The sequence below is a fragment of the Cervus elaphus genome, chromosome 27 (genome assembly GCF_910594005.1).
Source record: "Cervus elaphus chromosome 27, mCerEla1.1, whole genome shotgun sequence".
Classification (NCBI taxonomy): domain Eukaryota; kingdom Metazoa; phylum Chordata; class Mammalia; order Artiodactyla; family Cervidae; genus Cervus; species Cervus elaphus.
In genome coordinates, this window is record NC_057841.1 from 42,102,159 (window position 1) to 42,121,296 (window position 19,138).

General features: G+C 41.4%; 1 protein-coding gene across 2 annotated transcripts in view; it reads right to left on the reverse strand.

The window, feature by feature from the left end:
- Positions 1-19,138, reverse strand: part of EPB41L3 (erythrocyte membrane protein band 4.1 like 3) — a 225,077-nt gene that overhangs the window by 161,215 nt on the left and 44,724 nt on the right. Inside the window, exon 1 of one of the 2 annotated variants that reach the window (XM_043888987.1) lies at positions 7,611-7,929. The exons of the other annotated variant lie outside the window; for it this stretch is intronic. Coding sequence (XP_043744922.1) covers positions 7,611-7,665 — 55 coding nt within the window. The 5' untranslated portion in view covers positions 7,666-7,929. Of the gene's footprint in view, positions 1-7,610; positions 7,930-19,138 lie in introns of those variants that run through there. 2 annotated transcript variants of the gene reach the window in all.

Here is a 19,138-nt window from a genome sequence, read left to right on the forward strand (position 1 = left end):
CTTAAAAAGTATTATTTGTTGGTTATGGGACAGTTGTTATAATTTTTATCAGGAGGCTGTCTGGAGGTCGAGGGGTTTACTACCTGTCCTGTTCACTCTGGATAGAAAAGGTTCTACTTTTCAATCCTGGAAGTGCATCAAGAGTTAAACAGACTTATAGCAGCTGGCTGGGGCACTGAATTGCTATTGACAACATTTTTAACATAAAAAATGCATTTAAAATTCTAAATAACTGGTTCACCAGCTTCAAGAATACAGGCCATTCTTATGTAGTTCCTTATGTAGGGAAGTTTCCTTACTCACACAGGTTTTATTTCTGTGCTGTTGCCTGGCAACAGAGATGTGGCAAGAGATGTCAGAGGTGAGGGAGCAGACTGAAGTCATTATGGAAAAGCAAGCTTATCAGCATTTTCCATCTAACTTTGTAATCCTTGAAATAAAATCGGTTTCATTGTGTTGAATAGTCTGTATGTTTTTTCTTATCAAATGCCAAGTTTTTAGAGACTTTCTTTCTTTCTGAATATAAGTCCAGTACACATGGAGAATTTAAATTATGTGCATTGCTTTGAAATGGACTTCTCTGTTATATTAGCACATTTTGAAGGGTAAAGTGGAAAACTTTCCACATTCTGAAGTCATGCACTCTGAGAAAAGTGGTTGTGAACACATTTGAAAATATTCCAAGAGGCATCAGAAATACACATTGGTTCTAAATTTCCTCACCATTGAGCCATTAGTTCACGTCAAATAAAATTCCATTTTCAAATACGTTGACCTGCTTATTAAAAAATTCTTTTAGAGAAAGGAATGCAAATGTTCTCTAGGTTGGCTAGACTCTATTTTGACATGAGCAGCAATGTGATCAAAATTGAAGCATCATTTCTTGGAGTTTATTTTTTTCAGCCTGTTCTGTACCAAATGCTAGGCCCCTGAGGATTCACAGCTCTTGGGTAATTAATTGCATTTTAGCATGATGCATTTTAGGACTTCTTTTCCGGTGGGCAAAACATAATGTGTTTTTAATGACATTTCATTTCTGGGCAATGTGGTGTTCAATGATTCTTACCCCAAAATTTTAACTTTTCCAGATAACTGCTATAAAGGTAAGAAACCTGAGTTAGAATCAGGTTCCATATTGGTTTGAAGTTGATTTTTATCCCTGTGGGTCCTCCCTTGTATCATACCTGAGTGAAGCCACAGTGACCATCCATTTATGGATGTGTCCTTAAATCTGAGTAGAAAAAATTAACTCTGTCCTTGCATAGTTGAGCAGGACCCTATGGGGCCTTCCTCGAAAAGACCTCCCCCCACCCCCCATATCCTCCACCTGCCTCTTGTCTATAGAAAAATGTTAACCTCTTAGGCTGAATACCAGACCACCTTACCTGTCTCCTGAGAAACCTGTACACAGGTCAAGAAGCAACAGTTAGAACTGGAGGTAGAATAACAGATTGGTTCAAAATTGGGAAAGGAGTACATCAAGGCTGTATATTGTCACCATGCTTATTTAACTTCTATCATGAGAAATGCTGGGCTGGATGAATCACAAGCTGGAATCAAGATTGCCAGGAGAAATATCAATAACCTCAGATATGCAGATGATACCACTCTAATGGCAGAAAGCAAAGAGGAACTAAAGAGCCTCTTGACGAAAGTGAAAGATGACAGTGAAAAAGCTGACCTAAAACTCAGCATTCAAAAAACAAAGATCATGGTGTCCGGTCCCATAACTTCATGGCAAATAGATGGGGAAAAAGTAGAAACAGTGACAGATTTTATTTTCTTGGGCTCCAAAATCACTGCAGATGGTGACTGTAGTCATGAAATTAAAAGATGCTTGCTCCTTGGAAGAAAATCTCTGACAAACCTAGACATCATATTAAAAAAGTAGAGCTACCACTTTGCCAACAAAGGTCAGTATAGTCAAAGTTATGGTTTTTCCAGTAGTTATGTATGGATGTGAGAGTTGGACCATAAAGAAGGCTAAGTGCCAAAGAATTGATGCCTTTGAATTGTGGTGCTGGAGAACACTCTTGAGAGTCCCTTGGACTGCAAGGAAATCAAACCAGTTAATCCTAAAGTAAATCAACCCTGATTATTCATTGGAAGGACTGATGCTGAAGCTGAATCTCCAATACTTTGACCACCTGATGCAAAGGTGCGACTCTGGGAAGATTGAGGGCAAAAGGAAAAGGAAATGGCAGAGGATGAGATGGTTAGATAGCATCACTGACCCAGTGGACATGAGTCTGAGCAAACTCTGGGAGATAGTGAAGGAAGGACAGGGAAGCCTGGTGTGCTGCAGTCCATGGGTCACAAAGAGTCAGACACAACTGAGCGACTAAACAACAACAAATGTACTGGGAATCGGTGGTCTGTTTAGAACTGCTTCTGCTCATGTATGTTTGTGCGGCATGTAAATAAGCATCTACTGACGCGGTCCTAACCAACAGTTATATGAGTCTCGCTGTCCGTTACAGGGTGCTGGTGAACCACTGTCCTTTACATTAGCCTTAAAGAGCAGCTGGAAGAATCTCCTCTCAGGTTTCAGGAGTAGGACAACTGGGGTTTTTATCTTAAGATATTTCAGATCTGTCACTAATCATGTCTTCCTCTTCACTTTCCCTGCAGATGAAACCTCGTCCACAAGGCATGAAGGTACATACCTCTCAGACTCACCTGGTCCTGGCTCCGCTTTTTCCTTCCTGTATCATCTTTTAACCCTGACTTCCTCCACCATTTATTCTGTTTGAACAATTGGGATGCCTAATTCAAGTACTTTAGAACAATACAGGATATGAGTTTTAAGAATTAGCAATAAGAAAAATAGTTGCATGGAAGAGAAACATAGTCTTTTGTGTGTGTGTTTCCTGTTTATTTTTATTTATTTTATTTTTTTTCCATTTATTTTTATTAGTTGGAGGCTAATTACTTTACAATATTGTAGTGGTTTCTGCCATACATTGACATGAATCAGCTATGGATTTACATGTGTTCCCTATCCCGATCCCCCCTCCTGCCTCCCTCTCCATCCCATCCCTCTGGGTCTTCCCAGTGCACCAGCCCTGAGCACTTGTCTCATACATCCAACCTGGGCTGGTGATCTGTTTTACCCTTGATAGTATACTTGTTTCAATGCTATTCTCTCAGAACATAGTCTTTTTCCTGCTTTTAGACCTCTACTTTGTGAAGGCAAGTAGGATTCAGTATGCCCCCATCTATCCACCGCCCCCCACTCTTGGGAGTCCTGATATTCAAAGAAGATGGCGAGAGTTCTGAGGAACAGGAGTAGGTGGGGGCTGGACTTGCAAGAAGGAAAGAGAAAAATCTCACATCTGAGCAGCAAGGAATTGAAACTAAGTTTCTGTGACTACGGGGTCACTTCTAAGGAAAGTCAAGAAAATGCCAGTCAGGAATTTCTCACATTAAATCCCAAAGTGACATTTAAAATCCTGACAGATCCAATTTGTATAACACAAGAATGTCATCTCCACAAGACGTATTTATGAAGTAGCTTTTGCCCAGCTCCTGCATCACATGTATTCCCCCACATGGGCAGGGCTAAAAATGATCCCAAACCTGTTACTATATTTTCCGCCCTTGCAAGTGAGAGAGAACCTTCACTAAAAAAAAAAAAATGGGGAATGTAGAAACATTGCTCTGGTTAAGTAAAGTGGTTATTAGTCTAATCAAAAGCAGTTATATGCTAATCAATAAATAGGACTAGGATATTTACCAGAGAAGGAAATGGCAACCCACTCCAGTATTCTTGCCTAGAGAATACTGTGGTCAGAGGAGCCTGGTGGGTTGCTGTCTATGGGGTCACACAGAGTTGGACACGACTGAAGCGACTTAGCAGCAGCAGCAGCAGGATATTTAGGGTAGAAAATATGGGGAGGAAATATAACTGGATTCTCAGAAGCCGCTGTGACTGGCGACACAGCACAGATACTCTCCCAGACAGCTGGCATCTGCCCGTGTTGTCCAGATAATCAGTGAGAAGAGAGTTTTTCTTAGAAGCTGTGTATGCATACATTGTTTCATCAATTTGGTTCAATGACCAGAGACCTCATCACTTCCCATTCCCCTAACAGACTCCATTTCCTCTGTTTCTTTTCTAAATCAGTTCCAACCAGAAATCTATACCTCGTAGCAAACAAACCTCTAGGGAATTGTTCACACACTACTTCTTTCTTACAAACAAGTTTTTAAAAAACAAGAGCTATTTTTGTTTAAAAAAATCAAGACTAGATTAGACAGCTCAGGTAAAGGAATTCCAATTGTTAATGATTGGTAAGTAGAATAGAATGCTGGAATAAGTTGCCTAAAATATAATACTTTAAAATGACATGAATACTATTTCTAGGTTAAAATTATGTCTGTTAGCAGTGTGTCTGTTACAGCTAATACAATTTAAATTTTCCTCTCAACACTAATTATTTTATTATGTGATTTACTCTCATTGTCTACTCATGACATAAAAACATACCTTGGACATGAATTTCAAGTTAGAATCAGTTTTTCTAATGTAATTTACCAATATCTTGAATGTATCACATTGGTGGTAAAATATACATATTTTATAATATATAATATACATATAATTTGATTATGTGTAATAATACATGCTTTCCTGATGGCTCAGGTGGTAAAGAGTCTGCCTGCAATGCGGGAGACCTGGGTTCAATCCCTGGGTTGGGAACATCTCCTGGAGAAGGAAATGGCAACCCACTCCAGTACTCTTGCCTGGAAAATCCCATGGATGGAGGAGCCTGGTAGGCTACAGACCATGGGGTCGCAAAGAGTCGGACACGACTGAGAAACTTCACTTTCACAATATGTTGTATATGATATGAATAATATATATGATATAGATGATATGAATAATATATATTAATATAAATAATATGGGCGTTGCCATGCCCTCCTCCAGGGGATCTTCCCAACCCAGGGATCAAACTTGAGTCTCTTGCATCTCCTGCATTGGCAAGAGGATTCTTTACCACTAGTGCCACCTGGGAAGCCCAAAAAATATTACAAATATGATAGGCAATAATATAAATAAATGTTATATCAATATATCCAGAATTTAGAATGTCTCCCTTCTCATCCCGTAGGTAGGAAATATGATATATAATACATTGTAATATAATATAGATAATATATATCAATATATCCAGAATTTAGAATGTCTCCCTTCCCATCCAGGGGCTCTATCTAAGTAATCTTTCTCTACCAGAAAAAAGCCTTCTGGGTATTTCATCTCCCAGACCTAGACACCACTTCCTATCCCTGCATTGCTTATCTCCAACCTGTTTATTCTTCCTACCAACCATCCCTCCTCTTTTTATTCTCACACTGACATCTGAGCTTTGGGCTAGGTTATTTCCAATCTCCTGGCTCCAGTGTCTCACCAGCTACTCCACTCTGCTCTCCACTCCACTCCCATGAAATCTTTCGAACCATGGTTTTCAAGGTCACTGTAGCTGTTCAATAACCTTCAATAGATCCTGTGTGGAGAAGTGTGAGCGTGGCAAGGTTGATATGCTATCCTTAGAAAGGCCTCTTTGTAGGACTGCCCCTTGGCTGGTACCTGGGAACTTGGTCTAGGGGGGAGAGTTCCCTCTGCTTCCAACAGATCAGATGACTCTCTTGGCCCAAACTGTTCGTACAAACCACATGGCTTATGCCAAATACCCACTTTCCTCCAGGAGCCTGGAATTTTGATGGGAATGTGGTAGAGGATGTCCATGGGACCAGCCACCAATAAAACTCCTGGGCAAGGAGTCTGTATTAAGCTCCCAGGCAGACAACATTCCTCAAGTGTTGTCAGTTTGTTCTGGAGGAATCAGGCACACCCTACGTGCGCTAAAAAGCAGAGACATCACTTTGCCGACAAAGATCAGTATAGTCAAAGCTATGATTTTTCTAGTAGTCATGTACAGATGTGAGAGCTGGACTGTAAAGAAGGCTGAGTGCCAAAGAATTGATGCTTTTGAACTGTGGTGCTAGAGAAGACTCTTGAGAGTCCCTTGGACTGCAAGGAGATCAAACTAGTCAATCCTAAAGGAAATCAACCTTGAATATTCATTAGAAAGACTGATGCTGAAGCTGAAGCTCCAATAATTTGGCCACCTGATGCAAAGGGGCAACTCACTGGAAAAGACCCTGGTGCTGGGAAAGATTGAGGGCAGAGGGGAGAAGGGGACAACAGAGGATAAGATAGTTGGATGATATCACCAATTCAATGGATGTGAGTTTGAGCAAACTCTGGGAGATAGTGAAGGACAGGGAAGCCTGGAGTGCTACAGTCCATGGGGTCGCAAAGAGTTGGACATGAAGGAGCAACTGAGCAGCAAGTTGCAAAAAATTACCAGTTTCCAACTAAAAGGTTCATTTGAAGCAAAATGGCTGTATTAAGGGAGACCTATTTTCTCTGTAACTTCCATGCTAGAAGGTTAATTTTTGTATAGGCCTGCAAAACTTTCTGGATTCATTGAAAACAAATGTGAGAAATAGTTCAGAAAGAGACATCCAAATAAAAATAAAGTGTGGTGCAAAATACAGATAATATTCAAAATATCACACCAAAATCTCTCAGATAATAATATTGCTCTTAAAAGTTACTCTGAGAAAAGGAAAGAATTAAGAGAAATTAGCAACTCAGTAGTTGGCAGGAAAGGGGTTGGGTTCTTGTTCAGTCAAAGCCCCTTATCTCTCAGGATGGGGTGGGTGACACACGAAACAGCCCCCTTTGGAAATATTATGAACCCAATTGATAAAATACATGTCAAGATCAAAAGATTTCAACAAGAGAAGAGCCCGCAGAGAAACCTTTCTGAGTTTCCTGCTGCTTCTGTATACATACCTTGCTAATTAGTTACTTCTAAAACCAATTATTGCTAAAATTCATTTTCCCAGTGATCCACAAAAGACCCACAGAAACCACTGAGGATGTCAGACATGAGACTCTCCAGCCTGAAATAGATCCCTGGCTTGACTTACAGGCAGCTCCCTCCCTTTGAGGTATAGATATCATCCATGCTTTAATGAAGTTGTTTTACTATTACTTCCAGAATAAATTTAAGTTATATTTGACTATTCTAGTCTGTGTAATTCTTGGCACAGAGAACAGTGAATTACAACTTGTGAATTGCAAAGACTGAGCATAAGCCTGTGGCGTTCTCTTTGGAGCACATTCAAGCTTTTAACCACTTCTTCCATGGAAGTTGCCATCATGACTGAAAGCTGTTTCCTAACTCTAAGCGTGTGTCCTTAGAGCAAAGACTTTCTGACGAATCAGACTGGCAGAGAGAGACTAAGAAGGTGAGATGATATTGTAGCTAAACCCCATCTGTTCACATGTCCAGGCTTTCCTGCTAAAAACTGAAAAGCAAAGCCTTCCAACCAGAGAAAATCTAGAGAACAATCAACATAACAAAGTCATGGATGAACCAACATTTTCAGAGGCCTCAGGCACTAAAGAAGAATTTCACATTTCCCTGGTTGAATTTATAAGTGGACTTGCTTCAACATTTATCCTATTCAGAGTTTGATAAATGGTCACTTCTCACAAGCACACATTCATGTTAGGAAGACAAAAACGTTACCTCCAAATCCTAAGAGGGACTTTGAGCACAGATAGAGGCAGATGAAGGATGGCATGCTGCAGTGCAGCGGTTTCAAAGTGACCGGAGTGCGGGCATCCTGGCTTCTATCCCTCCAGGAATAGATTCAATGAAACACAAACAGATCCAGGGAGGTAAAGGCAACTGTTTTCCGATCACATCCAGCTACTCTCCTTGAATTCAAAGCTCAAAAAAACAAGCCAGGGGCAGGAAGCAGTCACTGCACAGCATCCCACGGTGTCCTTCAGACCTGTCTCTGAATCATTTTCCCGGCCCCTCTGTAGCTTCTCCGCATGACTGTGCAGCGCGCTGAAAAGCGCTGTGAAGCAGATTCAGCAGCAGCAGCAAACAGAACACCGCAAGTCACAGAGGGCATCCTAGGACCGCCGGCTCCCGGACATCATAGAACCTTCTGCTTTGTATCAAATTGTCAGTGTAAATATGTAGATGAGCATTTTAGAAATCCTTAGTTTCCCACAATTGCCATATTTTTAATTAGATTTTTTTATGTAGAACATTTAAAAAGTCTTATTGAATTTGTTACAATATTGCTTCTGTTTTATGTTTTGTTTTTTTGGCTACGAGGCTGGTAGGATATTAGCTCTCCGACCAGGGATCGAACCTGCATTCCCTGCATTGGAAGGCAAAGTCTTAACCACTGGGCTGCCAAGGAAGTCTCTTCAATGCCCTATTAATGTGTTTGCATGCTCAGTCGTGTCTGACTCTTTGCAACCCCACAGACTGTAGCCCACCAGGGTTCTCTGTCCATGGGATTCTCCAGGCAAGAATACTGGAGTGGGTTGCCATTTCCTCCTCCAGGTGATCTTCCTGACCCAGGGATGGAACCCACATCTCCTGCATCTCCTGCATTGGCAGGCAGATTCTTTAAGATTTGAGCCACCTGGGAAGCCCATGCAGTATTAATACACACAGTTTAAACATCTACTGATAGGGCTATTGAAAGCAAAATGAAATAATGATGCTGATTTTTTTCTCATTTATTTTGCCAAAGACTCCACTGAAGCTCTTCCCTTCTAACTTTCTTTCCCCATATTTCTTCCAAGAGAGTCTGAGTTCACTGAATTGCTTAATCTCTAAAGTATAAAAATATTAGTAGGACTACACTGGCCAGGCCAATAAGCAGAGATTCTCCAACTAAGCAGATGGGGCAAATTCCAACAAAGCTAGTCTATGAAATGGAGGCTCCGGTGGTGGGGAGGGACCAAGAAATGAGCAAGAACTTTTCTTTCTGATCATCTATTGTGCTCTAGGCCAGTATTTACCGTACGTTATGTAAACATGAATCCAAAATCAACCCCTGAACACTGAGCTATCAGCCCCACCTTTAGATGCAAAAATGATCTTCAAATGGTCAAGTAACTTGCTCAACATCTCCTATACACCAGTAACAAAATCACCACCCAAGAGAAAAGTGATCAAAATATAGGAAGAGACATTTCACAGCCACCAGTAAGCGTGAGAAGCATTCATCATTATTAATTGTCAGAGAAATATAAAACTCCAGTGAGATAACCATTCAATTAGCAAAAATGAAAACGTCCAACAAGTGTTAAAGGACTGTGGACCTACCTTCCAATGACAGTGAAAATTAGGTCAACTGACTTTGGAAAACCATTTGGTTCTATGTCCTAAAGTTAAACATTCATACACCCTAGGATGCAGCAATTCCACATCTGTCAAAGAGAAATTCTTTTTCCATTTCAGTTATTGTTTTTAATTCGAGTACAGTTGATTCACACTGTTGTGTTAGTTTCAGGTGAGCAGCAAAGTGATTCAGGTATACGTATATTTATATCTACTCTTTTCCAGATTCTTTTCCTTTTTGGATTGTTGCAAAGTATGGGATACAGTTCCCTGTGCTAAACAGTAGGTCCTTGTTGCTTATCTGTTTCATGTACAGCATTGTGGACAGGATAATCCTAAACTCCTAATTTACCCCTTCTCCCATTCTCTTTTCATAACTCTAAGTCTGTTTTCTATTTGTATAGGCTTACTTCTGTTTTGCTTATAAGTTCATTTGTATCTTTTTTTCTTTTTAGATTCCACATATAAGTGATATCCTATGATATTTGTATTTCTCTGTCTGGTTTATTTCTCTTAGTATGATAATCTCTAGGTCCATCCATGTTGCTGAAAATGGCATTATTTCATTATTGTTTTATGGCTGAGTAGTATTCCATTGCATGCGTGTATCTTTATTCATTCACCTGTTGACAGGCATTTAGGTTGTTTTCATGTCTTGGCTATTGTAAATAGTAATGCTATGACCATTGGGGTGCATGTATCTTTTCAAATTATGGTTTTCTCTGGATATATGCCCAAGAGTGGGATTGCAGGATCATATGGTATCTCTATTTTTTTAAGTTTTTAAAGAAACCTCCATACTGTTCTCCAAGCAATTCTTAAACATGTGCATGAAGACTTATGTTCAACAATGTCAAAATAGCCCTCTCTACAACAATAAGGTTCTGAAGACAGACAAATGCCCCATCAACAAGTGACCAGATAATAAACTAGGAAATGCTTCACACATTAGAATATTAAACAATAGAGCAAAACAAATGTAGTACAGTGTATCATCATGTAGATGAATCTCTGAATAAAAAATTAGTTTCACAGGATTACATGCAACATTATATTCTTTATAAAAAGTAAAAGACAATTATAATTAAAAGTTTCCTTTTTGGATTACTTATGAACGCAATGAGAGCGCAAGGAAAGGAAAGAAAAGGAGTAACAAACACGAGACTCAGGATAAAGTCAGGGCAGGTGGAGCTGGAATGAAATAAGGGAATGGCCCAACAGTTACATGAAGGTCACTGTCATATCCTGGCTTCTGTTTGGGGAGGTGGTCTCATTGGCTTTATGTGCATGCATACTTAGTCGCTCAGTTGTGTCCAACTCTGTGACCCCACGGACTGTAGCTTGCCAGACTCCTCTGTCCGTGGGATTCTCTAGGCAGGAATACTGGAGTGTGTCGCCAGTTCCTCCCCCAGGGGATCGTCCTGACTCAGGGATCGAACCCAAGTCTTCTGTGTCTCCTAAATTGCAGGTGAATTCTTTACCTGCTGAGCCACCTAGGAAACCCCCTCACTGGTCTTACTGCATTTAGAAAACAATGAAATAAAGAGAAAACACCCAATGGGAGTGTATCATTGACCAAGGATTACTAGTAGTCTAGTTCACACAAGTGTGTGCATACTAAGTCACTAAGTCGTGTCTGACTCTTGTTGACCTCATGGACTGAAGCCTGCCAGTCTCCTCTGTCCAAGAGATTCTTCAGGCAAGAATATCAGAGTGGGTTGCCATGCCCTCCTCCAGGGGATCTTTCCGACCCAGAGACTGAATCTGCATCTCTATTTCTACTGCATTGGCAGGTGAGTTCTTTACCTCTAGCGCCATCTGGGAAGCCCAGTTTGTACATCTGAGGTCCTAAAAACACCCAAAGAAACAAGGAAAACAACCAACAAATAAAGAAAAATTGGGTCCAGGTCATACAGTGCTGCATTAAGGACTCAAATTCAGGTTCAGCAGACCCTGAAGCCCCCACTGCCGCCAGACCAAAGACCACTGCCTCGCTTTCAACTAGAGACGTGCAAACAGTGCAGCTGACTCCCATCCACCTACGAGGATGGGGCAACCTTGTGTAGAGGTCATAACCAGAACTGATCAACTTAGTTTTCCCAGGTTGTGTTGAAAAACAAGAAAGGTATCACCAGTCTAACAGACACTTTTGAACAACACACAGACCAACCAAAGCTAGCATCCCAAACTGGAGGGGGCTGTCTCACTCTCACAGACTCGGTGTCCTTGGGATGCAAGGACTTGAGATGATGATAAAGGTGGTGATCCTGATGACTTAACGCTGTTATCTGCTTATCAGCCAGAGCACTACCAACACTTTTTGACATGTCCTTCACTACAATCTTTGAGGCATGAATTATTATTGTTTCCAGTTTAAAGACAAAGTGACTGTAAGAAAAAGAGGTCAAGAAACTTCCCAGAGGACGTACAATTATGATGGAAGTCTTGAACCCAGTTGTCTCTTGTTCCATTGTCCAAGCTTTTAATGGTGGCGATACTAATACACACACATATGTACAGAAATACACATAGTACAGACACAAATATCCATTTGTACTCTCATGTGGATAGATACACACATGTGCAGACATGTGTACACATGTGTATGGACACTACATATATAAAAACACACTCATCCATATATATATAGACACACATCATACACACATATGCATGAATATACACCCGTGCACAATCTGTATTCAGACATACATATTCACACACACATTAACACATATATGCATACATGTGTTATATATGCATACATGTGTTATATATGCATATATGTTATATATGTGTGTATTATATACTCTTAACAAAAGATACATACTCATAAGCACACATGTATAGACACATACATGAACAGACACACACTCATGCACTCATATGTACAGACACAAACACAAAATGTTGCCTAGTTTTCCTGGCATTACTTGAGACTCATTAACTGTTTTCAAAAACCCTTGTGTCCCTTCCCTTCTCCAGCATATGTCACTGAGTCATCCATATGAGAAGCAACTTGGCTTAAAATAAATGTGATTCCCTTGGAGCAGCTGGTCCATGACGACCACCCTGGGGCTCCCGGTTACAATCCTTGCTGGTGATTTCTCACGTGCTTCCCGCCATGGCCTGTCCTTCACACCCCTGGGCACCGGAGCCTCCCGCTGCATCTCACTTTCTGCTCCTCCTCGGGGTCAGGCCCACACCTGCCAGTGGCCTCACAGAGCGACTTAGTGGAAGTGAAGCCATCAATATTTGTAACCATATCTCTTTAAATTTGGGGAAATCTATTAAATCTTTTTGATGTGATACAAGCAAACAAAAATTTTGCTTAATTGTTGGTGATATATATACCAGATGGAGCCTGGAATGTAACCAGCACTTAATGAATGGCAGTCATTAATATTATAAAAAATAAGACTCACTATTATCATCACTCACAGAGAGTCTGCTGCTGCTAAGTCACTTCAGTCGTGTCCAACTCTGTGCGACCCCATGGACTGCAGCTGACCAGGCTCCTCCATCCATGGGATTCTCCAGGCAAGAGTCCTGGAGTGGGGTGCCATTGCCTTCTCTGCACAGAGAGGCTAGACTTCCTAAATTTGGCTTCTGAGATCTTACTTTTGGAGGTTTTTAGTTTGGGGCATTTGCCTGGTGGCTCAGATTGTAAAGAATCTGCCTCAGTGCGGGAGAGCCAGTTTGATCCCTGGGTCAGAAAGATCCCCTGGAGAAGGAAATGGCAACCCACGCCAGTATTCTTGTCTGGAGAATTCCATGGACAGAGAAGCTTGGTGGGTACAGTCCATGGGGTCACAAAGAGTTGGGCACGACTGAGCGCCCAACACACACACACACACACACAACCTTACAGTGTCTAAATGTGAAGTTCTCCTATGAGTTTAGGCTCAGTTATAAGAACATTCTCTCAAATTGGATTTTAAAAGCTAGAGCCTCCAGAGAATAATGAAAGAGTAAATAGGCTACAATTTCCAGTACTTGCTGTTGTTGTAAGTAAGTGAGATGGGTATGTGAGTTGGGAGTGGGATACAGAAATGCAAAAAAAGTTCAAAAAGCAACAACAAAGAAGCCTCTACAAACTCTGAATCTCTAAGATAGGTGAGAACCAGGGAAAAGGTGCATGGAACTCCCTTTCCTCCAATCACCGCTATCCCTACCCCCCAAACACACGTATACACTTCATTATTTAGCTCTGGGACATTCCATCAACCACTCAGGTGGTGCTAGTGGTAAAGAATCTGCCTGCCAATGCAAGAGATGCAGGTTCGATCCCTGGGTCAGGAAGATCCCCTGGAGGAGGAAATGGCACCCCACTCCAGTATTCTTGCCTGGAGAATCCCATGAACGGAGTAGCCTGGTGGGCTATAGTCTGTAGGGTCCCAAAGAGTTGGACACTATTGAGCACACACACAAACATTCTATCAAATGTCACTTAGACCTTCAAAACACAAACACTTAACCTTTCCAAAAACTTAGGATGTTGTAGTTTCACCCTGTTAAAAAGTAGAGACAACAGACTCCAAATGGAGTCACGTGTGCAAAGCCTCACGTCAGCAAACCAAGACTTAAATCCCAACCTTATTGCAATTTCTGCTTCTCCCAGGTCTGTAATCTTATACCAGTTCATCTAGACTTGCCTGGACAGAAGAAGTAGGTAATCCACTGATCACTGGCCCATTTTCCATCCCCCAAAGGAAGTAAGGGAATCTGCTCTTTCTCCCCACCCCATGTGCTTATAAAAACCTCCCATTTGATTCAGCTCCTTGGAGCTTTTTTAACTTTGTCAGATGGGATGCCTCTTGATTCATGAATCATTGAATAAAGCCAATTAGATCTTCAAATGGACTCCACTGAATTTTTTTTCTAAACAACCTGTGAGAGTGAAAAAGTTGACTTAAAGCTCAACATTCAGAAAACTAAGATCATGGCATCTGGTCCCATCACTTCATGGGAAATAGATGGGGAAACAGTGGAAACAGCGTGAGACTTTATTTTGGGGGGCTCCAAAATCACTGCAGATGGTGACTGCAGCCATGAAATTAAAAGACACATACTCCTTGGAAGGAAAGTTATGACCAACCGGGATAGCATATTAAAAAGCAGAGACATTACTTTGCCAACAAAGGTCCATCTAGTCAAGGCTATGGTTTTTCCAGTAGCCATTTATGGATGTGAGAGTTGGACTGTGAAGAAAGCTGAGTGCCGAAAAATTGATGCTTTTGAACTGTGGTGTTGGAGAAGACTCTTGAGAGTCCCTTGGATAGCAAGGAGATCCAATCAGTCCATCCTGAAGGAGATCAGTCCTGGGTGTTCATTGGAAGGACTGATGCTGAAGCTGAAACTCCAATACTTTGGCCACCTCATGAGAAGAGTGGACTCATTGGAAAAGACCCTGATGCTGGGAGGGATTGGGGGCAGGAGGAGAAGGGGATGACAGAGGATGAGATGGCTGGATGGCATCACCAACTCAATGGACATGGGTTTGGGTAGACTCCTGGAGTTGGTGATGGACAGGGAGGCCTGGCATTCATGGGGTCGCCAAGAGTCGGACATGACTGAGCGACTGAACTGAACTGAACCTTTCATAGAAAAGGCAGAAACAGAAAAGCAAAAGAGAGTAAAGATTTGGAATGTTGAGTTTTCACATCAAACTAGAAAATTTTGCTCCATGGTGTCTCAGTGGAAAGCCCTCCAGTGTGATTTCAGATCCAAATACCATTGGGGTTTGCTCTCAAACTGAACCCCGAGACCATGGGGGTCCACAGTGACTACATTTTGCTCTTACATCACAGAAGAAGTGCAGGGGGAGATTGAGAATGATCCCAGGCTAGAAAAAGTTCTCAACATTGAAGAAAAGAAGCCAATGGAGAAGGAAAAGTTTCACAAAATCTTTATTCTGCAAAGACTAGAAAACAGGTAAAGGAACATAAGAGATCTTGGCAGCTGCCTCCAGGCTGGTTAGAGACGTGGGCTTTAAATAGATGTTTCCACAGAGAACAGGATCACATCTGGAGCCTACAAGTTAATTTCTCCCAACATCAAACAGATGCTTACTTTTAAAATGCTAAACAGTATATGTTTAAGGAGGCTCTAAGACTAATGTTTTCTAAATACGACAAATGTGGCTTCGTATTTTCTTACAACAGCCAAAATGGTTTTAATGCAGAGAATATCAGTGCTGGGAAGGACCGAGGAAATAAGCTCTTCCAGCCCTCATTTTAGGAAGGAAGAACTGAGACCCCGATAGTTACATGACTTATTGATTCTATGTAGTTTGTGACTGAGCAGGAAGTCGAACCTGAGTGGTGATTTTCACTTAGTTTAACCTCTCATAAAAACTTAAATGTCCCCTGGAATTACAGGAACTGTCATGAAAGTGTAAGTGCCAACTAAAAGCCGACCCTGGGGACCCCTGTTGTTGTTCAGTCGCTAAGTGGTTTCTAACTCTTTGCAACTCCATGAACTGTAGCACTCCAGCTTCCTTGTCCTGCACTATCTCTCAGGTGTGAAATTTGGCAGGACTGATGCTGGAGTTTCAGCAGATCCTGCAAAGGGTCCCTGGAGAAGTGGCTGGCCTCTCCCAGGAATTGGGAGCTGCTGCTGATGTCATGGCAGGGACCCAGAGCAGCAGAGGGGATGCCACTGGGTAACTAAAGACCCTGAACCCATGAGATGCACCTTAAATACTCCAAAAAAAAAAGGGGTGAGGGGATAGACAAGGAGAATCTGGACAGGGCTCTGGAATTCCTGAGATTCAGGCAAAGGGATGAATCAGGGAAATAATCTTTTCTGACTCTTTCAGTTACTGTGACTCCCAGTCAGGGTGGCTGAGATCAATAGGTCACAAAACCATCGTAGAAGACGTACAACAACAGTCCCGGCCACCAGACAAGGTAACCCACCGTCAAATGTCCACCAGTCTCACAAGAAAGGCATTTGCCTGCCCACTGTACAGACGAAGCCTGGGGAATCTCAGAGACACTGTGGTTGAGTCTTGATTTTAATCCAAGTCTACTGACTCGGGAACCAGCCCAGGAGACACAGTGCCCCAGGCGTGACCCATTTACCCATTAGAATCACCATCTTAGTAGGTTACCCAGGGCAGCACAATTCAAAATCAACAGCTCTTCTTCTTCCTCTTTGCTTTTTCCCCCAGAGTATCGTCTGGATCCAGGAACAAGTTTACTGACTACAAGGAACAAGTTTACTTCCGAAAATGATGTCACCAGGAACTCTTTTGTTTCCTCATTTCTAACATGTGCTTTTTCTCTGACTGTTTCAATATCTTTGAAATCAGGATGTGAAACTGAGTCGTATATTCACTGTGACAGTGTTTTCTACCCCCAAAGCTGTTATTAAATTGATGGGCTGAATCATATAGCAGCTGAAAGTTGAAGAGTCATCGTATTTTTCTTTAACTTTTTATTTTGTATTGGAGTATAGCTGATTGATTACCTGCATTGGGAAGATCCCCTGGAGAAGGGAATGGCTACCCACTCAGTATTCTTGCCTGGAGAATTCCATGGACAGAGGAGCCTGGTGGGCTACAGTCCATGGGTTTGCAAAGAGTCGGACAGGACTGAGTGACTAACATTTTCATTTTTTCATAGCCAATTAACAATGTTGTGATAGTTTCAGGGGAACAGGGAAGGGACTCAGCCATACATATACATGTATCTATTCTCCCCCACACTCCCCTCCCATCCAGGCTCTGCCACATAATATTGAACAGAGTTCCATGTGCTATATAGTAGCTCCTTGTTGGTTATCTATCTTAAACTCCCTAACTATCCCTTTCCCCAGTCTTCCACCTGGCAACCATAAGTTTGTTCTCTAAGTCTATGAGTCTGTTTCTGCTTTGTAAATCAGTTCATTTGTATTTTTTTTTTTAGAGGACAAACACCTTTGAAAACTCAGATTAACCATTCTCACATGCTTATCTGGCATGTTTCTGCCCTGGAACATGTCTTGTCTATAGGTTCTCTACCCATCAGTTACTGAAAATGAGGCTATGGCATAAACTGACCAAAAACTGAGGCCTTTTATTCCTAGATTCAGTCACTAAGGCTCAGCTAGGGCCTCTCCATGGCAGATCCAAAATCCCTTGAATGAATCTGCTGCAGTAAAATACATCTCACTGAAACAGGTGTGACTGAAAGCTTTTGATGGGGGTGTGAGGTATATTCGGAGAAGGCAATGGAACCCCACTCCAGTACTCTTGCCTGGAAAATCCCATGGACGGAAGAGCTTGGTAGGCTGCAGCCCATGGGGTCACGAAGAGTCAGACACAACTGAGTGACTTCACTTTCACTTTTCACTTTCATGCATTGGAGAAGGAAATGGCAACCCACTCCAGTGTTCTTGCCTGGAGAATCCCAGGGGCAGCGGAGCCTGGTGGGCTGCCGTCTATGGGGTCACACAGAGTCAGACACGACTGAAGCGACTTAGCAGCAGTAGCAGTGAGGTATGTTTTGATGCTGTTCTGGGATTGAGTTTAATATTAGTAGATCATCTTATTTTTACTGGGGAGATAGCAAGGTTTAACTTGGGGTTTCATAGAGTCGGACACGACTAAGTGACTAACACACATACACACACACACTGCTTCATTTCATAGCTTTACAAAGTTACTTAAACTCTCTGGATCTTTCTTCCTCATTTAAAAAAGTGAAATGAATAGTACCTGCTGCGTAGAGCTATAGTAAAGATTGTGACCTCTTAACAAAAATTATTCCAAACTTCTTTGTGAAATAAAATGAAGACTACAGAACAAAGAGAAAGATGAAAAGACTGGCACATGATAGGTGTTCAGTAACCGTTCATTACCTTCCTTGAGTAATATTTTATGCTTTTTCCCATCCTAAAAGGGAGAATTTCAGTTACCGTATTCGATAAGTATATGAGAATAACTCCTAACCACCAAGTGTGAGACATTCCAAAGAATCAAAGTATTTCATCTGCTTCAAAGTGAAAATCTGTAGCAAATTAAAATCGAAGGCACACGGCTTCAAAGAGAAGGCTGACTTGAATTAAAAAAGATGAATATAATACTAAGTCCAGCATGAAATGATGACTCAGAAAACTGGACTGCAGGCCTCTGTGACTCTTACTGTACAATCAATGGCTGCCTTGTGTAGAGAAGGGTGCAATTTCCCCCAATTAAATAGAATGACCCTTTTATGCTTTCGAGAACTGTGTAAAACTTTTGAAGAAAGACATGCAAACCCAAATTTAAAAGAAAGAGAAAAATAAATAAACATGCTAGGTGTAGCTTAATTTCAGTTTTTGCTGTTTTTTGACTTATAAATTCACCCAATTGGTGTCTGCAATTGTAATTTACAAGGAGTGGATGCTGTTGCCAATACATGATCATCTCTCGACTTATTCCTGCTACTCAAATAATGTTGAAAGAGCTTAAATATTTATCTTTGAAACAAGTAATGCAAATACTATTGCTGCTACTCAGTCGCTAAGTCTCCTCTTGGGACATTGACACTAGATTTGACAAGAATTTCTTTCTATATTAATGGTTCTAAAGAAGCTATATTCTAATACTATTTTGTATTATTAATTATCACATTATGCATTAGAGTTGTTGTTGCTGTTTATTTGCTAAGTTGTGTCCCACTCTTTGCAACCCCATGGACTGTAGCCTACCAGGCTCCTCTGTCCCTGGAATTCTCTAGGCAAGAATACTGGAGTGGGCTGCCATTTCCTTCTCCAGGGGGTCTTCCTGACCCAGGGACTGAACCCAAGTCTCCTGGCATTTTCAGGGAGATTCTTTACCACTGAGCCATCAGGGAAGCCTCAATGCATGTATAGATCTATTTAAAAGGTAGATGATTCTCTTGTATACTTCTCTTCTGAATGTGTTTATCAATAGATGT